Source organism: Bathycoccus prasinos (assembly GCF_002220235.1).
Source record: "Bathycoccus prasinos genomic : Chromosome_1".
NCBI lineage: Eukaryota > Viridiplantae > Chlorophyta > Mamiellophyceae > Mamiellales > Bathycoccaceae > Bathycoccus > Bathycoccus prasinos.
In genome coordinates, this window is record NC_024008.1 from 745,424 (window position 1) to 762,888 (window position 17,465).

Below are 17,465 nucleotides of genomic sequence, written 5' to 3' on the forward strand. Positions count from 1 at the left end.
CGTATATATATTCTAGCGTAACAAGCCTACTAAAAGTGCTAAGGATGATGTAAATGCAGCTCGGCCATGTGCGCGTTGTGTTGCAACTTGTGCAACAAAAAGTACGCGTACATGTGAATAAAAAACAAGTACGAGAAGAACGCCACCCGCGCAATCGGGTACAATCGAACGCCATCCGATAAAGTTGCCGCGGCGGCATCTAAGCCTTGCCATGCTTTGGTGACCACTTTCCCGACCCGTCTGTTTTGCGCTAATCGCGAAAACGTTCTCGACGCTTCCATGGGCACGATGTCTGCGTCGGCAGAGGCAAAATTTCTCCCGGATTCAATATCCATCGCGTTTGCTCGTCGCTTCGCCGACGACGACGCGTTCGCGGACACGTCCGCGGAATTCATAAACTCTTCCTTGGTGCGTTCTAAACGCATACTCCACGTTTGTTTCTCGCCCTGTAAACTCTCTAACTGTCGTTGTTTTTCGTATAATAACTTGGTCATTTCCTCGGATCGTTTCCGCAACGACGCGAGTTCGTTTTGGTCTTCCGGCATGAGTCCGTCGTTATTTTCGCCACCGTTGCTCGTATTACTGCTACCATTTAAAACGCCAACTCGCACTTTCAAATCTCTCTCCGCAATATCCGCTCTACGTTTAGCCGCGTCTACTTCTTTCCTCAACTTTTGCATCTCTCCGTTCGCGCTCTCCAACTGCTCCTTCATCCTCTCGTACTCGCCGTCATCTTCTGCTCTCTCCGCTCTCTTCGTCTCTGCCGCCAACGACGTTTCCAACCTCGCGATCATCTCGGACAACCTCTCGTGATCGTTCTCCGCCGCGACCGCTCGTCGTTCAAAAGTCACCAACGCCCTCGCTCTCTCCTCGCTCGTTTGCGAAACCTTCGCCACGTCTTGGCTCAACCGTTCCAACTGGTCCTCCAAATCCGCCTCTCTCCTGGAAAACTCCTCGCGTTGCGACACAATCTCCCGACTCGACGCCTCCGCTTGCCTCTCCGCGCGCATTTGCGCCTCCTTCGCACCCGCTAACACGCTCGCCATCGACTCCTGCGTCAACGACTGCGCCTCGTCCTCGGCGTCGTTCCTTATTTTCTCCGTCGCGTTCAAACGTTTAATCTCCTCCTCCTTCTCCTTTAACATCGCCTCTTTCTCCTTCAACTTTCGCTCCAACTTTGTGTGCGTCAGCATCATCTTATCCGTGTTCACCATCGCTTCGTTCTGCATGTCCCTCAAAAGTCTCTGAAAATGGTCCCGTTCCGACTTCAAGTCTTGAACTTTATTCTTGTACAAGACAATCTTCTCTTTCAGTTTATACTCTTCGTCGTCGCGCGCGACGACGACGACGGCGTTCTCCTTCTTCTTCTTCTTCTTCTTCTCTTCTTCTTCTTCTTCTCTTTCGCGTTCTCGCTGCTCCGCTAACTGTTGTTTGGCGACGGAAATTGGCGGCGAGGGCGGTTTGCCCAGAAGTTGCTTCGACGGCGACGAGTGCGTCGTCGTCTGAATCGTCGTCGCCGCATTTTCCGTCAGAAAAGCAGCGGAAGCAGTTTCTGCGCTTCTGTCGTTCGCATCGTACCCACTCGCCACATCCTCAACCTTGAAAGCGCTCTTCGTTGCCTTCTTCTTCTCTTCAAATGCAACTTCTTCTTTTCCTTCTTCTTCGTTGTCCGAATCGTCCGACAAGACCACTTTCGGCCGCCGCCGTCTTTGGCGTCGAATACTACCGTCCTCCCCCCATTCGGAATCCGAATACTCCTCCTCCTCGTCGTCGTCTGAATCATTGTTGTTGTTCAATCCTGGAACGACTCGCTCGGCGACTTTCTGTTCCACGTTCTCGACGAATCGTTCCGCTTTTTCCAGCTGCGCTTTCACGAAGTTCATCGTATCGTTCGATCGAGAACGACGGAGGAAACCTCAACGATGCCTCATCAATCAGATGCGTTCGAAGAACTCGATGTGTGTGATGATGTAAGAGAAAGTTCTTTCATTACAGAGATATAAAAAACGAATTATATCCAATTTTCAAGGGACAAAACAAGCAGAGCTGGAACATCACAATTTAGGGTATCAAAGTCGCGCTCGCACCACGAATCAAATCATATCCGAATTAACCCAAACGGAACCAAAAACACCAACACTTTACAGAGCGAAAGGCAAGCCTCTGTTTTTGGGTGGATTGTGAGTTCCTTCTCTCCCCATAAAACAAAACGGACATACCGCAGAAACGAGAATAACGCGTTGTTGTTAGTAAAGAGAGAGAGACGGGAGGGTCGTCCATCGAGCAGAGAGGAATCTGGCGCGGCGCAGCTGAAACAGGGAGGAGCAAACACACGCAGAGGGAGAAGGTGCCTCTTTTTCTTTGAGAAAGAAAATTAGTACGGGAAAGAAAGAGCTCAAACACGGACACATATCCAAAGAGATTAGCTGTGAATGGGGTACGAGTCACACTTCGAAGTTCCGGACATCGACGATTCGCTCTTGAGAGGCGTGGACGACTTGACCGATTTATTGTGTCCGGACTCGCACCCGGAGGATTACACCAACCGCGTGAGGTTTGCGCACCATCATCAAGGTAAGATACTTTTGTTTGCGCGTCTTTGTCTCGATTTTTTCTCGTTCCCACAACGGGGGGAGGTTTTCTCGCGTGTGATCTTGCGGAGGAGATTTTTAGCAGCGTTTTCTCTCGTCGCGCGGAGAGAGCATCTCTCTCGTCGTTTCCCCGCGTCGGTCGGTCGGTCGGTCGTCGTGTGCACTCGTTTGCACTCGTTCGAATAGGTCGAAAAAGACCCGCGCACTTTCGCTCTTTCGAAAGAGAGAGAGAGAGACAAAGGGAAGGAAGGACGTGATTTTTCTATCCGAAGGAGTCCAAAACCCAACCCCAATCCGAATCCGTAAAAACCAAGAAAAAGAAAAAGATGGACACTGACGAGTTTTATTCTCTCGTGCGCGAAAAAAAAAACAGAAACCAATCCGTTCCAACTGCACCAGTTTCAACCGGTACACGTTCCCGTACACGTACACGGCGCGACATTTGCACCGGTACAAACCGGATTACCGACGCCGGAGGAACGCGCGAGGCAATCGGCGAAGGAGATTAGACAGGCGAGAAAACAAGTTCGGTTAGCGGCGAAAGGGAAGCAGTTGTTACAGTTGAAGAGAAAGGCTGGCTCGGAAGGAGTGCAGTCGTTTGGAGGGGAAGCGAAGCCGACGAGTTCCACGTATACGGATAACCAGGATTTACAAGTAGTTCCTGACGTGGATACGATCGGGAGAACGAACAACGCGCCGGCGACGAGTAGCGAAGGCCACTCGGGGTATTTGGTGAATAGCCAGGAACAGAACAAGGACACTACAACAACTTATTTAGCACATACAACATCTGCACCGACGACAACGAGCATCATGCCGCCGAAAAAGAAGAACGAAGACTACGACGACGGTAAGGAATTGCCGGCTATGCCGACTGGGAACACCGCCGAGGATGAACGAGAGCGCAAGCGCCTCAAGAGGTTGTTGCGCAACCGAGTTTCCGCGCAACACGCGAGAGAAAGAAAGAAGGCGTACATGAATTCTTTAGAGAACGCGGAAAGAGAGAGACAATCGCGTTTGGACGAGTTAGAAAACAGATGCAAGACTTTGGAGAAAGAGAATGAAATGCTCCGAGAAGTCATCAAGACGTACACGCAAAAAGACCCGAGCGCCAAGTAAAAGAGGAGGATTTTATAAAAATTTCATTAAAAATTCATGAGCGCGTCTACGCTCTGTCGTGAGACCCATACTGCCAGATGATGGCAGAGAATATCTCTCGGTTAGAACAGCGGCGCGAGAAAACTGTAGAAGTCTATCACAGGAGAGGAGAGGACGGAAAAAGTACATTAACTTTACAAATTGATACATAGCGTGAAAAGAGCTAGCGAGAAAGCAAGGAAGGAACCTCTGATACATACTCGTACTACTATATACTTGTTTTAATACTTATACAAAATGATATAATCAACAGAAGATAAAACTACTATGTTTGCTGTTTGTGTGTGTGTGTGTGTGTTTCCCCGCGCACTTGTATGATACAACGTCTCACTCTTCCTCCTCTTCTAACAAAAGCGAGTTCAAGTTCATCGCCTTCATCTTCGTCTCGACTTCGTCTTCCTCCTCTTGGATAGAAACGCTTTTCTTTTTCTTCTTCTCGGTAAAGGACATGATTTCATCTTCGAATAAAGCCAACTTCGTGAACCTAGCAGCCGCCTTGGAAATCGTTCCGGGCTCCTCTTTTGGGATATTTTCTTTATCCTCGCTGAAGCTTTCGTTGTTGCTGCCGCTGCCGCTGCGTTCGCCGCTGTCGCTCTTCTTCCCGGCTTTCTTCTCCTCGTTCCATTTTTCACTCAACTTTTCCATGATTTTCTTGTGCGGTGTCTTATTGCCGAGCTCTTTCTTCACGTCTCCAAAGTTATCTTGGACGAATTTAGCGTACCCAGTCGCTTTCTTTTCGATGTTCGAGCCTTTCACGAGGACGCCGTCGGAGGTGAACTTGCCCATAAATTCCAATCGACCGCCGCATAATCCACACCGCTTTTTCTCTACGTCGATGGATTTCGAGTGTCGTCCATATTCTTGTTCGCACCACGTTTGGCTGCACTTCCATTTGAACGGCGTGTGTATCGCATACGCGTGGCATGTAGACACGTTCGTTCCCGGGTACGTTTGCATCGCTAACTTTGCCCATTTTTTGAACACGTCACCGTGCGGAGGTTTGGCCACGTGATCGACGAGCCACGCAGACGCATGGCACATTTCGTGCAACAAAGTCGATTCGAGCTTGTGCACGGAATCGAGCACTTTTGTGCTCAACTCAATGCGTGCGGTGAAATGACGAACGCCTTCGATCGTGGTTCGCTTATACACGGTTAAGCCAGCCGTAGTGAGCAGTTTCTTACTCCAAGTAATCTCAAATCCATCGGGAAGTTGTCGATCGAAAACGTTCGCGTTGAACTCGTCGAAAAGAGCTCTCGTGATGGACTCTTTGTGCTTGTTGAAGTCAAATCCATTCTTCAAGTTACCGCCGATAGTTTTTCCTACGGATTTCAACGCCGACGTTAACGCTTTCGAGTGTGAGGGCGGTGGTTTCCACGCAGAAAACGTTTTCGTTGGCGACATGTTCGCCGGCTCGTTCGGCGGCGTCTGCAAACGCTCGAGATTGAACGGAGAAATATCGTCGTCTTTCTGTTCGTCTTCCATAGCCGCGAGACGAGCAGCACGTAATGCCGTGTTGCACTTCTTGTCCGTCATTGCGCGGAATAGCGTATTTGGACCCGTTTTTGGAGGCGTTGGTGTTTTGAAGTTGACTCTGCCGGGCGTCTTGGCTGGCGGTCCGGGCGTTTTCATCGCCGTTTTCATCGCCGTTTTCAAGAACGGTTTCACTTCGTCGTCCTCGTCGTCGCTGGGAGCGAACTCGGAGTCGTCTGCTTCCTCTTCTTCTGCAATCTCCGAGAGCGAATCATCATCGTCGTCCTCGTCGTCTTCCTCATCTTCTGAGGTTTCATAATCGTCGCTGTCTTCCAAGATTTGATTTCTTCTTCGATTCGATATTTTCTCCGCTATTTCGTTCCGCTTATTTGCGACGCGCCTCGACGCTCGCACCGGTGCGGCGCTCGTATCTTTTTCTTCAGCTTCTTCATCTTCTTCATCTTCGTCGCTAGAAGATAAAATTTGAACTTTCTTCTTGGTCGCCGCGTTACGCTTCGGTCGCGCGGCTATAACTTCGTCCTCTTCTTCTACCTCAGCCTCCTTTTCAGGAGGTGCTGGTTCGTCCTTTATTTCTTCTTCTTTCTTCGAAGCGCGTTCTATGATGCTCTCAACGAGAGGCGACGCGACGTGTTCAGTGCCCGCAATACTCCCGACATCATCATCTTCGTTGTCCTCTTCCTCCTCCTCGTCGCGGACTGAATAATTTTCGTCGATATCCGTAGCGGCGACACTTTCGCTATCGTCTGCCTCCTCCTCATTCTCTTCGTCCAACGACGGTTGCTCTGCATCCATCCACGTTCTAATTGGCGTCATTTGTTTTTGCGGCTGCTCGTGTTTGACTACCGGGAGCTGAAATGGTCCGTTGTTTTTCAACATTTTCTCTTTCGGACACTCGAGCTCGCCGCAGTTACACGGATCAAACGTGCCTTCGATATCGCCTTCTTCATCTTCAATTTTCCCTTCCGGCGTGCCAAACTCTTCGTCTTCTTCTTCATTGCCTGCTGCTACTGCTACTACTACTTCTTCTTCGTGTTGTTCTTTCGCGTTCTCTTCTTTCTCGCCGCCATTCCCGGACCCGAAACTCAATCGTCTCGTCGCGTGGTCCTCGAGCGACAGCTCCGCGTTTGGTTTTTGCTTCGAGTCAGCTTTGCTTTCGCCCACGTCCTCTTTATCTTCGACCATATCGCACACTTCTTCTCCATCTTCTTCCACGTCCTCAAACATCTCCTCCCGAATCGCTCTCGCCTTCTTCACCGTCGTCGGCGCCAACTCCACGCCCGCCAACGCCGCCATCAACCTCCGCATGGTCGCCCCATCCTTTCGTTCCGACAAACGCAAAGGAAACGCCTCGAAAATAGCCTCGGACGGGTCCACCCCGCGTTTCTGCCACGTCGCAACCGCGAGCTTTAATATTTGCATCGGGTCTTCGTTGTCCATTTCTTCTTGTATCTTTTCTTGTTCTTGGACGTCTTGGTGGTTGTCGTCGGCGGACGCGGTCGTCGTCGTCGGATAAGTTTCCATCGTACTTTCCTCCTCCGGCTGTTTTTGATCCTTCTCTTCCGTCTCTTCCTCGTCCTGCTCCTTTGTCCCTTTTCGCGTCTTTCTCGCCGCCGTTGCCGGTTTCTCCCGCTTCTTCTCGCCTATTGCTTTTGTTGTCTTTTTCCCAGCAGCAGCAGCTCTCTTTTCGCTTTTCTTCTTCTCCTTCTTCCTCTTCCCGTTTTCTTCTTCCTCTTCGACGGTAATAACGTCTCGTTCGTTCCCTCGGTCCATCAACGGCGACCTGACCGTCTTCTTTTTCTCGTTGTTGTTCTTGTTCGCGCCTCCTTTTCCTCCTCCTAATCGAGACGTCGTCGTCGTCGTTACAGTCTCTCGAATCTTCCCCAACGGCGTCTCCTCGTTCTCCCCCACGTCGCCGACGATGGATACGGACGGGCCTAATAACCTCCGCGACCGACGCACGGTATTCGCACCAGCGGGAGTCGTCATGTTCTTCGTCTTCTTAGGCGTATTGTTCGAGATTCGTTCGAGCAACGCGTCGGATGAACTCCCCATGATGAATGCTTTCAGATATGGTTTTGTGAAGCACTTTTTTCTTCTTTCTTTCCCCCTTCTGCCAGAGACCTTTTATTAGGGTTGTATACCCTAAACACTTTTTCCTCTCGATTTTTTCTCGCTCTTTTGCTCCAAAAACCAATATGACTGCGCACGCGCGAAACTTTGAACGGATGATTGAATAGCGATTTTGTGATGGTCGAACACGCGCTGGTTCCGAATGTATGTATATCTGGCGTCTCCGTGGCGTGCGCGACGGCAACAACGAACCCGATCGATGTCGTGAAAGTGAGGATGCAAGCGTTGAACACGACGAATGCGAAAAACGCAAACAACATGTTGCAAACGTTTCGCTTGGTCTTTCGAGAGCGAGGCGTGGGAGGTTTTTACGTCGGGTTGACGCCGTCTCTGCTGCGAGCGACGACGTACGGCGGGTTAAGGTTAGGGTTGTACGACCCGATTCGGAGGAATCTCGTATCCAATTCGGAATTCTTCGGGGGGGTGGATGAAAATCGCGTGACGACAAAGTTGCTCGCGGGCGGGTGCTCTGGAGCTCTGGCGGCGTTCACGTTGAATCCGACGGAGCTCGTGAAGACGAGGAGAATGAAAGGCGACAGTTGGCAAACGATCAAAACACAAGTTGCGAGGGATGGAGTGTCGTCTTTATGGAGAGGGAGTTCGATGGCAGCATCGAGAGCGGCGCTATTAACGGCGAGTCAAGTCGCCGCGTATGGAGAAGTGAAACGGCTGTGGATACAGATGGTGCCAAACGCTAAAGACGACTGGATGGCGCACGTTGGAGCGAGCGCGGCGGCGGGGTTGATAACGACAGCGACAACGAATCCAGTGGATGTGGTGAAAACGAGGATGTTTATTTCCGGAGAAGGGAAGAAGTTATCGGCGAAAGAGGCGGCGATGGAAGTGGTGCGTGAATACGGCGCCCTGAGAGGTGCGATGCGAGGCTTCACGGCGAACTACATTCGGTTGGGGCCGCAAACGATGGTGACGTTTGTCGTCGCCGAGGAATTGCGGAAATGGTTTGGGTTAGAAAGTTTGAAATAGAAGTAGACTAGACGTTATTAGTTTAGATACTATGTATTATTATTATTCCTAGAATTGCTACGCTAATCATCTATTTAATTTACCCGAGGAAGCCCGTTCGGGGCACCACCGGGGTCCACAAATCCCCTACAGTTTGTCTGTGCGGCATCATGCTTTGGTCTAACACGCATCCGTCCGGTAATTCTGGTTTCACGTCGGAAACTTTCCCGTAGCTACATCCACCTCCTGGCCAATTACACTCTTTAAACTTGTGACAATTCCACCCTTTATGCACGTTTGTCAAGTGAACGTTTTCGATGACCAAGTTACTGACTGCCATCTCCGGTAATCCGGCAATCACGCCGGCGTATCGCTTAATACCTTCAATGTGTACGTTCTTAAAGTTAATATTCTTTACGATGGGCGTTTCTTCTCTGGAAACCGGACCTACATTCGTGTCTTGCTTCGAATAATACTCGTACAATTCCAGAGCGTATAACGCGTTCCATCCTCGAATGTTTTGAAACGTAATCTGGTCTACGACACCACCTCGACCGCGCATTGTTTTCACTCTCGCGCTCCCCACGCCAAACTTGTTATTTCTACCGTCGAACGTAATATCGGAGAAGATAATGTTCGACACACCTCCGCTCATTTCGCTTCCAACCGACAAGGCGTGACCGCCCAAAATCGTCACGTGTTCCACTCGAATGTTCTTCGAAGGCACGTTTGCTTTCCTGCCGTGGTAATCCTTCCCGGATTTGATCGCCACCGCGTCTTCTTTATCACCGGTAGTAATGAACGAATCTCTTAAGAATGAGTTCGACGTAGAATCAAAAACCACGCCGTTCGTACCCGGTGAATTCGCAGGATTCGAGATGTGGATTCTCGAAACGCTCACTTTGTTGCAATATTGCGGCCGAACCGTAAAATGGGGCGAGTTTGTCAACACGATGTTCTCAATCTTCACGTCCGAGCAGCCGACTAAATGAACTAAATTCGGCACGTGCGCTTTCTTACGCATGGAGGGTGAATACTTCTGGTCCGTCTTACGGTCCCACCAAAAATCACCGTGACCGTTAATCGTACCGCCGCCGGAAATTTCAATGTTCGTTTGATTATAGGCGTGTATAAACGCTCGAAAAATGGGTGTCGGGTCATCCGAAGGTAAAGACGGATGCTCTTTCCAATCGTCAATAGGCCACAAATCGGTCGATTTCACCGCCTCTAGAAAACTTCTCGGACCATCCAAAACAATCTTCACGTTCGATTTCAACTCTAAAGGACCTGTCAACCATCTTCCCGGCGGAAACGCCAACGTCTGCGTTCTTCCTTGCGCTTTCATCGTCAGACTATCCAACGCGTTTTGTATAGTCTCCGTATTTACCGTCATACCATCACCAACTGCTCCAGCTAACGCTACATTCACGCACGACAACACTGGACACTCAAAACTCACTTTCGTCGAATAGGGATGCTTCTCCGTGGCGTGAGAGCTTTCAAACTTATCCCGCGCGAAGTTCGTCTTCATCGAATCCACCACTTGCCTCGCGTGAAAGACTGGATGAAACAAAGCTTTGTGAAATCGACTGTCGCCAAATTCTGAGCTATCGTACTCTTCTTGGTATTCCTCGCGTTCGTCGTTATGAATGTACCCTCTTTCCTCGTGTCCGCGCACCGCAAACACGCCCACGAAGAGAAAAAATCCAAGCACGAAAAGAACAATCATTTTCACGCTTCTGTCCAACACTCGAAACTCTCTCAGTTTGATCGCCATGAAACCCGCGAATCGCTGCGCATGATATTTCAAATGATACGGTATTCTTTGTAAAGGCGTATCTGGCACGTGTGTCAATCGGCGGCCTCGTAAAACCGATGTAGAAGTCGTCGGGAGCTCATCCGGCTTCGCGCTTTGTTTCTTTCGCTCGTGTCTTATCGAGTTCGCTTTCGACGCGAGGTCGTCGAGCTTGGCGGAAAGGACCGCGAGCTTGTCCGAGGTGGAGGACATAAAAAGGAGGAGGAAGAGGAGAAGGAGGCCGACGCGGTTTCAAAGCGCGAGGTGTTGTTCGGTTATATTTGTTCTCGTATGAGTGAAACTTTTCTATGAAGAAATGGAGTTGGTGGTTGGGAAAAGGAAACCACTTGAAAGTGAGCACGACGAAATAAACGCTATTTCCAATGTGCTCTTTCAATCGGTCACAAGCTATGTATGCATGATTCAACTCACAACATCTAGTTTCTCTCTACGAATAATAGTCGCTCTTAAACTCCCACGGGCAATTCTTCTCTTTCTCCTCACCGATCGGGTTTTCATCCTTCTTCGCTCGAGAGCGACACGAGTACCCGCCTTCGGCTTTGCTCGCGTCGCAATAGTTCAAGCACGCGGCTAAGCATCGTTTCGGCGCTGGTTTGCCGGTGGCGATGTAATCGAGCCTGTGCATGAGCTCTTCCGCGCCGCAGGTGAACTTGGAGCTGTCCACGGATTTGGATAAGGTCCAAGGTTTGTTCGATGGTAACGTGTTTTGCGAGGACGCGATGGATTGCCACGTGGCGTGGCCGAAATCGATGACGCGAGCGCGCACTTTTGGTTTGCCCGTTTTCGGGCACAAGCCGTACGCGAGGAGGAGGGAACTGTCCGTGAATTCGACGAATCGTTGTTTGCGCATGAGTTCGACGATATTTTCGACTTCCGTCTTGAGTAAAGCGGCAAAGATTTTACCGTCCGCGGCTTCCCCTAAGAAGGACCGGGCGTTCAAGACGACGTTCTCAAACACGTCGGAAATTTTGGAGCTCACGCACCTCGCTTCGCGTTTCCAGAAGAACCGGTCGCCACTGGTGATGCCATCGCCGAGACGAAAGTTCTTCACGTCTAAAGAGCAATAGCGACAGACCGAAGCTGGTGCACCACTGACGTCGACGTCCACGATGGAGGCGTTTTGTATGCCCCGCGTGATGTCTTCGATGACGAGAAACTCGAGTTTCTTTTCGGCGACAAAAGAGGACGCGTCTTCCCCGTCGTCCTCCGAGTTGTCGTCACTACTGCTAGTACTACTACTACTCTCACCACTGCGGCACTCGTCCGTATCCGGTTTAACTTTCTTCACCATCGCGACGCCTTTGAATCCAACGAGGTACCCGCCTCTCACGAGCTCGTTCAATCCGTCGCTTTCCTCTTCGTCGTTTTCGTCGTTCTTTACGCTTTCACCTACATCGCACCCTCTCTTAATCTCCGCGACCACCTCCTTAAAAAAACACGTCTCTTGCCTTCTTTCCCCGTTCATTTGTTTCATCAGCGCGTGTTCGCTGGGCACCGGTCGAAACTTTCTCGCTTTCACGCCTTTTCCGAGAAACCCGAACCTCGCCGCATCCGTCGCCGCTTTCAGCGCCAACCTCGTCAATTTTTTACCTCTCGTTTCCTCCCGGCATATCGGCAACGCGTCATCTACCGATTCGCATTTTGCACCGCTACTTTTCTTACACACTAACACGCTCGCGTACTCTTCCACTTTTCCATCATTGTCTTCGATCACGTACCGACTCCCGCTTTCGATGAATACCGATTCGCCTTTAAATTTCTCCTCTCGAAACGCTCTCGCGACGTGCGCTTCGTCCGTCTTTATCCGTTTCGGATTGAAACACGCGTGCGCGCGAAACGATCCAATCGAACACTTCAACCGTACTTTTCGAGCGTATTCGTCCTCGTTACTACTCGCGTACACCGCAATAGCGGCGTTCCCGTTACAGAATTCATCATTGTCATCGTCGTTGACATTTTTCTTCCTCCTCCTCCTCTTCCCATCGTTGTTGTTCTCATCATCGAAAAATCCATCGTCTGTCTCGCGACGGAACATCTCGTCTTCTCTCCGTTCGTACACCAAAACGTCCTCCTCAAAGTTATCGTTGTCCTCGTCGTATCTTTTCGTTATGGTTGTTCTCATTGTCGATGATGATGACGATGGAAGCAGCGCAAACTGTCTCGCAAATTCCCTCGCGTGTTTCCCCCCGAACGTCATCGCGACGAACGCGAACGCGACAAGTTTTACCAGGAAAAGCAAGAGTAAAACTATCGCGCAACATTTTCGTTTATTTATCATCGTCGTAGTATTGCGCACTACCGAAGGGAGTAACGAGGACATGAGTATCTCTCTCTGTCTCGCCCGAACGCATCAAGAGAGAAAGTTTTGGAGATTTCTTTCGAGACTGATGGTTTTCCCAAACGAAAGCTTCTTCAAAGTTTATCCATCTTTCTCTCTATAAATAAACATATACACACGCGCATCCGCGCATCGCATCATGATCACTACTTCTCGTTCTTCGAAGGTATACTGCTCCTGGAGCAAAGTGACGGGGAGGAAGAAGAGGAGGAGTCATCAGAGCAGAAGCGGGAACTCATCAACGAAACCATCGTCCGTGTCCTCGCAGCAAGAGTTGGTAGTGTTCCAATTCGACGAAGAAACGGTCCCATCCGGCGAATGGGAAGGCCACATGGTTGATTTCGTCGTCGACGAGGCGACGAAACTTCCGAACGCTTCGAAACTTCCAGACCACGTGGTGCCTCCGGCGTACGACGATTGGGCGGTCGACGTCTTCGATTGGCAGACGCAGTGCGCGATGAAAGCCACTGGAGAGGGAGATGTCGTTGTGTATAAAGATATGAAGTTTATACCAGTCGCTGGGTGCGAAGTGGACGCCTCGGTCATTTACGAACAGTTTGAAGGCGAAATGAAAAACGTTCTGCACTTTAATCCAGGGTGCGGGGATTTCAACGCCAGCGACGACGAGACGGTGACGCACGTGTTGACGAGGAAAGGGAGTACGCAGAAAGACGGGTACGTCGATTCGGAACCGCACGTGAGAGTGAGAATAACGCAACAGCGTACAGAGGCGAAGAGAAACGAAGTGAAAGTGTGGCGAGAGGCGTACTACGAGAAGTATACGAACGGCGCGTCGTTAGTCGCGAGCTGCGGCGGGACCAAAAATACGATGAAATACGGCGAGTACCCGCGAAGCGAGGTGAAGTTTAGCGAGATGGACGGCGTCCCGAAAGACGCGATCACTCAGTACAACGGCTTGGACATTTGGACGTTTACCGACGGTGTGACGTTTTCGTGCGGATGGTTGACGCCGGCTGGAGAGCACATCGTGAGCGAACGCATTATGGACGGTTCCGCGACGGTATCGGCGAAGATTACCCGAAAGACGGTTGTTCCTTAATCGAGCGCTTCTTCTTAATCATCATCGAGAAAAGACGATTCGAACCACCAAAGTGTATTCTTCTTGTGTTGTTGTAAACTACTACGAATGCGTGTAATGTGTATGCTACTACGCCATTAAAGTCATCATCTGTTTCGTCCGTAATCCTCTATTTCTCTTCACAAAACTTTCCCCAATATGACGGAGGAGGACGCCCCTCCAGGGTTCAACTTCCCGACGAAGACGAACAAATCGAAACTCTTTGCAATCCTGGGCGTTTCCTCGACGGCCACTCGATCTGAAATCAAATTCGCGTTTCGAGAGAAGGCGAAAAAGTTACACCCGGACGTCGTTTCCCGCGCAAAAGACGACGACGGGGAGAATTCAAAATCCGACGACGAAGAACAAAACGCGAAGTTTCTGGAGCTGAAAAACGCGTACGAACAACTCACCAATCGAGGATCAGACGACGACGACGACGAAGCGGGTAAGGGACCGATATTCGGTCCAGGAATGCGCGCTCGAATGAACGCGGCGAAAAAAATGAGAGAGAAGCACGGGCAAACCGGTGGGAGAATGCGAGCGGCGAGAGAGTGGAACGAGGACGAAAACGACCCGCAAACGAACAACGAAAATACTCAAAGGACGACGACGAAGCGAGAGGACGAGGAGAGAAGAAAAGAGAGTTTAAACGACGGAGGAGTGGAGGACGAGTTATCCGCGGCGGAGATTTTGTTTCGAGCGAGGCAGAAGAGAGGGGTAGGTTCATCGTCGTCGACATTTAAAGGTGGTCTTGGAGGACATCGACAACGACATCCGAAATCGAGCGGACTCGGTGTGAATGTAAGCGGGAGCAGTGGAAGGTCGAATGTAGCGGCGAACATGACACCACCTCATAATGGGTTTGAGAGAAGTGGTAATGGAAACGTTCGCGTGAAAGTGTTGGCGGCGATTGCAGTCGTCGGGGCGGTTTTCTTAGCCGCGAATCGGAAGGCGAAACGGAGAGGAGAGGAGAACGCTTCGTGACATGTGACGAGTTTGTATTTAATTGTATGTTTTGTATTGTAATCTTTGCTGTTGTGTAGCTGTGTGATAATGCATGCGCGCGCGTGTCGCGCGTGTCTCTCTCTTTCTTTTACTATCTTCTAATACTTTGTTGGATTAGAATACTCCGTCGCCATTTTTAAGTCGCCTTCAAACACTTCCAGGAACTTTGAAGCGATCGCGCCGTCCTTTTCGCGAAAAATCACGTTTATGTCGCGATTCGCTCGGCTGCAGGAAGACATGCCGTGACACGGCTTGAAGATGTTACCTTCTGGTAGGTCTGAGGGAGATAAATTTCCCGTCATTAAAAGTGTTTCGAACGTGCTTTTTCGATCTTTCACGATGAACTTCAAGTGCGAGTACCGAAAATGTTTCGGTGCGGAGTGGATGATAATATTTTTACCTCCCGCTTTACTCAACCTCGTCTGTACTTGACTCGCTTTTTTACGATCCCAATCCGCGTAGATGCGCGGCGAAAGCATCAAAAATACTTTCACGTCATTCCTCATTGCCAGGTCAACGAGAGTGTCTGCGATTTCATCGTCCGTGATTTGGTACGTATAAATGTACACCACGTTCTCTGCGCTTCGAAGGAAGCGCAAAAGCGAGTCGCGCGAGAAATCCGGCGACACGAACATTTCGACGCTGCTCCCTTCACCGAGAGGTATTTTTTCCATTTTCGTGACGAACGGTTTTACCGAGTCGTCGTTTGCTATAGTATTTTTAGCGTTTTTATTCGCCATTCCTTTCGTCTTTGCAAGTTTTGCATCACCAACAGCGCTACCTTTGATGATTGCCATCTCCTCTTTCGCGATGTCCTCGACGCCTCTCGCGTGCTTTTGCGCCCGCTTCCAATCGTACTCAAACGCGCGGTTCGACACGCGATCAAACAGACGATCAGGACCATCGCCTTCTCTTAAAATAATTCCCGCCTCTCGATTTTCTCTCATGCTTTCTCTCGACCAATTCACGGAAGAAATTGACATCGCTTTCCCTCCGTCTCGAGCGATGTATTTCGCGTGCATGAACGAAGTGCTTCGATAGTAGCGCACCTCCATCTTTTCCGGATTCGCCAAAGACAGAAAATCTTTCATCGTGACCCTCCCATCGCACCCAACCTCCTCGTCGTCGTATTTATTCGTCAACACTCTCACGGTCACATTCCTTTTCGCCGCGTTCAACAGCGCGAAGAACACCGGAAAACTCTCTTTCGCCATCGCTCGAGACGGCAACACCCCGCCGCAGTTGTTGTTGTTGTTGTTGTTGTTATTCTTAGTAGCATTCTCCGTAGTCGTCGCATCACCCCTTCTTCTCTCGTAGGACCAAAACTTCACCCCGGGCGTGAATATATCCAGCGTTTCTTCCGCGTCCTCGATCATTTCCAAAGCGACGCGTTCGCTGTTCTCGGGAGAGAAAAACGGCTGCGCAGAAATCTGAGCACCTTTATTCAAAACGCCCGGGTGGCTTCCCTTAAAAATCAGTTCCACACTCGGGAACACCTCGTGAGGCGCAATCGTGCTCACGTACGGTGTCACCTGGTGGTCGAAATCAAAGTTCCTCTTCTGAGTAAAGAAGCGCGCGAATGCTAAAAACCACCACCACCACTTCCTTCGCGCCTGCCCTTCCGCGATTGTTTGAGAAAAGACCACCGATGATGATGACGATGATGCGTTTACCATCATCGTTCGTTGTTGATGTGCAAATGTGATGCCGTCTGGTGCTTTTAAAAGTCGTCTGTTTTTTTGGCGAAAAAACGAGTTTTTGCACTTCACAAGTATAAAAAAGTGAAACGTGAGCGTTGAGAGCGAGTCTTCGCTCCCAAAAATCACTCTCAGAGCACGAAAAAGTGTCGCGTCGCGGTGTTGACCTCTTTCTTTCTTCGAAGAACACCACAACAACAATACAACAAAAAGAGATGAAGACGAAGAAGAAGAAGAACAGTAATAACGATGATGACGAGACTCATTTCATTAAAGTCTCGTCCAAACTGCTCCAAGGATTGCGGTTATCACCGTCGTCGTCGAAATCGGAAGAGGGAAGAACGGTGTCTTCGTCCCCGTCGAAGAGGATGATGAGATTGGAGAGGAAAACCTCGACTTTGATGTTTCCGTTAAAGAAAAGGGTCGGGCTAAAAAAAGAAGCGCATCAACACCCTCGGTGTTGGTCGGCGACATCATCGAGCGGTGAGGACGACGAAGGAGGAGAAGAAGAAGAAGAAGAAGAACAGTTTACGCCTTGGAGGAGTTCTCGCGCGAGTTTCGACACAGAGGAGGAGAAGGAAAAGGATTATTATTCGCGGATGAACGAGGAGTGGTGCGGGACGCAGATGATGGATTTGGACCAATTTTGCGCCAACGTGAAGACGGCGGCTGTCGGGGAAAGCGACGACGTCGAAAAGAGCCGGTCTACGACCTCCTTTTTGACGACGGAAAAAATAACCAAGAGACTGCTGGAAGGCTGGAGTTTAGCGAGAGAGACGTGTAGCGAGTGCGAGATGCCCATGATGAGGAGGAACGCGCGTCGCGGAGATGCGCGTTGGATGGACGAGGTCGTTTGCGTCGAATGCGAGGACAGAGATGATGAGCCCCGCGAGCGATTTGGACGTCTTCGTCCCGGAAAACGATTAGCTTTGATGGAGGGGAAACCGAGGCCGCCAGTGGGTACGAAATCATTCGCAAAGTTGTACCGCGGGAGTAATTATTCGGGAGAAGATCAAGAAGAGTTATCGCCGACGAGCGTATTGTAAAAGCGGTACATAGTGTCACGTGTAGTATTTGTAGTGTAGATGTATATTTAGTTGCGTTTGAAAACTCTGGAATATGGTTTACTATCGCGCTTGTCTCTCTCTCTGTGTGTGTTTTTCTTTCTCTCACTCTCGCTCTCGCTCTCTCG

The 17,465-nt window shown here is 50.1% G+C and overlaps 10 protein-coding genes across 10 annotated transcripts; 5 read left to right on the forward strand and 5 right to left on the reverse strand.

The window, feature by feature from the left end:
* Positions 1–38: 38 nt before the first annotated feature.
* On the reverse strand, positions 39–1,883 carry Bathy01g04030 (tolA protein; the record flags this gene model as incomplete). Its single annotated transcript, XM_007515266.1, has 1 exon — positions 39–1,883. The coding sequence occupies one exon, from the start codon at positions 1,881–1,883 to the stop codon at positions 39–41; it is 1,845 nt and encodes a 614-aa protein (XP_007515328.1).
* Positions 1,884–2,432: 549 nt separating this feature from the next.
* On the forward strand, positions 2,433–3,710 carry Bathy01g04040 (predicted protein; the record flags this gene model as incomplete). The annotated part of the gene is made up of 2 exons (XM_007515228.1): positions 2,433–2,574; positions 2,965–3,710. The coding sequence occupies 2 exons, from the start codon at positions 2,433–2,435 to the stop codon at positions 3,708–3,710; spliced, it is 888 nt and encodes a 295-aa protein (XP_007515290.1).
* A 366-nt stretch (positions 3,711–4,076) lies between these two features.
* On the reverse strand, positions 4,077–7,295 carry Bathy01g04050 (predicted protein; the record flags this gene model as incomplete). Its single annotated transcript, XM_007515622.1, has 1 exon — positions 4,077–7,295. The coding sequence occupies one exon, from the start codon at positions 7,293–7,295 to the stop codon at positions 4,077–4,079; it is 3,219 nt and encodes a 1,072-aa protein (XP_007515684.1).
* Positions 7,296–7,490: 195 nt separating this feature from the next.
* On the forward strand, positions 7,491–8,357 carry Bathy01g04060 (predicted protein; the record flags this gene model as incomplete). The annotated part of the gene is made up of 1 exon (XM_007515399.1): positions 7,491–8,357. One exon carries the CDS (start codon positions 7,491–7,493, stop codon positions 8,355–8,357), a length of 867 nt encoding a protein of 288 aa, XP_007515461.1.
* A 79-nt stretch (positions 8,358–8,436) lies between these two features.
* Bathy01g04070 (predicted protein) lies at positions 8,437–10,344 on the reverse strand (the record flags this gene model as incomplete). Its single annotated transcript, XM_007515035.1, has 1 exon — positions 8,437–10,344. The coding sequence occupies one exon, from the start codon at positions 10,342–10,344 to the stop codon at positions 8,437–8,439; it is 1,908 nt and encodes a 635-aa protein (XP_007515097.1).
* A 235-nt stretch (positions 10,345–10,579) lies between these two features.
* On the reverse strand, positions 10,580–12,472 carry Bathy01g04080 (unknown protein; the record flags this gene model as incomplete). The annotated part of the gene is made up of 1 exon (XM_007515342.1): positions 10,580–12,472. One exon carries the CDS (start codon positions 12,470–12,472, stop codon positions 10,580–10,582), a length of 1,893 nt encoding a protein of 630 aa, XP_007515404.1.
* Positions 12,473–12,629: 157 nt separating this feature from the next.
* Positions 12,630–13,550, forward strand: Bathy01g04090 (predicted protein; the record flags this gene model as incomplete). Its single annotated transcript, XM_007515118.1, has 1 exon — positions 12,630–13,550. The coding sequence occupies one exon, from the start codon at positions 12,630–12,632 to the stop codon at positions 13,548–13,550; it is 921 nt and encodes a 306-aa protein (XP_007515180.1).
* A 177-nt stretch (positions 13,551–13,727) lies between these two features.
* On the forward strand, positions 13,728–14,555 carry Bathy01g04100 (unknown protein; the record flags this gene model as incomplete). The annotated part of the gene is made up of 1 exon (XM_007515619.1): positions 13,728–14,555. The coding sequence occupies one exon, from the start codon at positions 13,728–13,730 to the stop codon at positions 14,553–14,555; it is 828 nt and encodes a 275-aa protein (XP_007515681.1).
* A 119-nt stretch (positions 14,556–14,674) lies between these two features.
* On the reverse strand, positions 14,675–16,255 carry Bathy01g04110 (hypothetical protein PTSG_06328; the record flags this gene model as incomplete). The annotated part of the gene is made up of 1 exon (XM_007515362.1): positions 14,675–16,255. The coding sequence occupies one exon, from the start codon at positions 16,253–16,255 to the stop codon at positions 14,675–14,677; it is 1,581 nt and encodes a 526-aa protein (XP_007515424.1).
* A 233-nt stretch (positions 16,256–16,488) lies between these two features.
* Positions 16,489–17,319, forward strand: Bathy01g04120 (unknown protein; the record flags this gene model as incomplete). The annotated part of the gene is made up of 1 exon (XM_007515552.1): positions 16,489–17,319. The coding sequence occupies one exon, from the start codon at positions 16,489–16,491 to the stop codon at positions 17,317–17,319; it is 831 nt and encodes a 276-aa protein (XP_007515614.1).
* Positions 17,320–17,465: the final 146 nt, after the last annotated feature.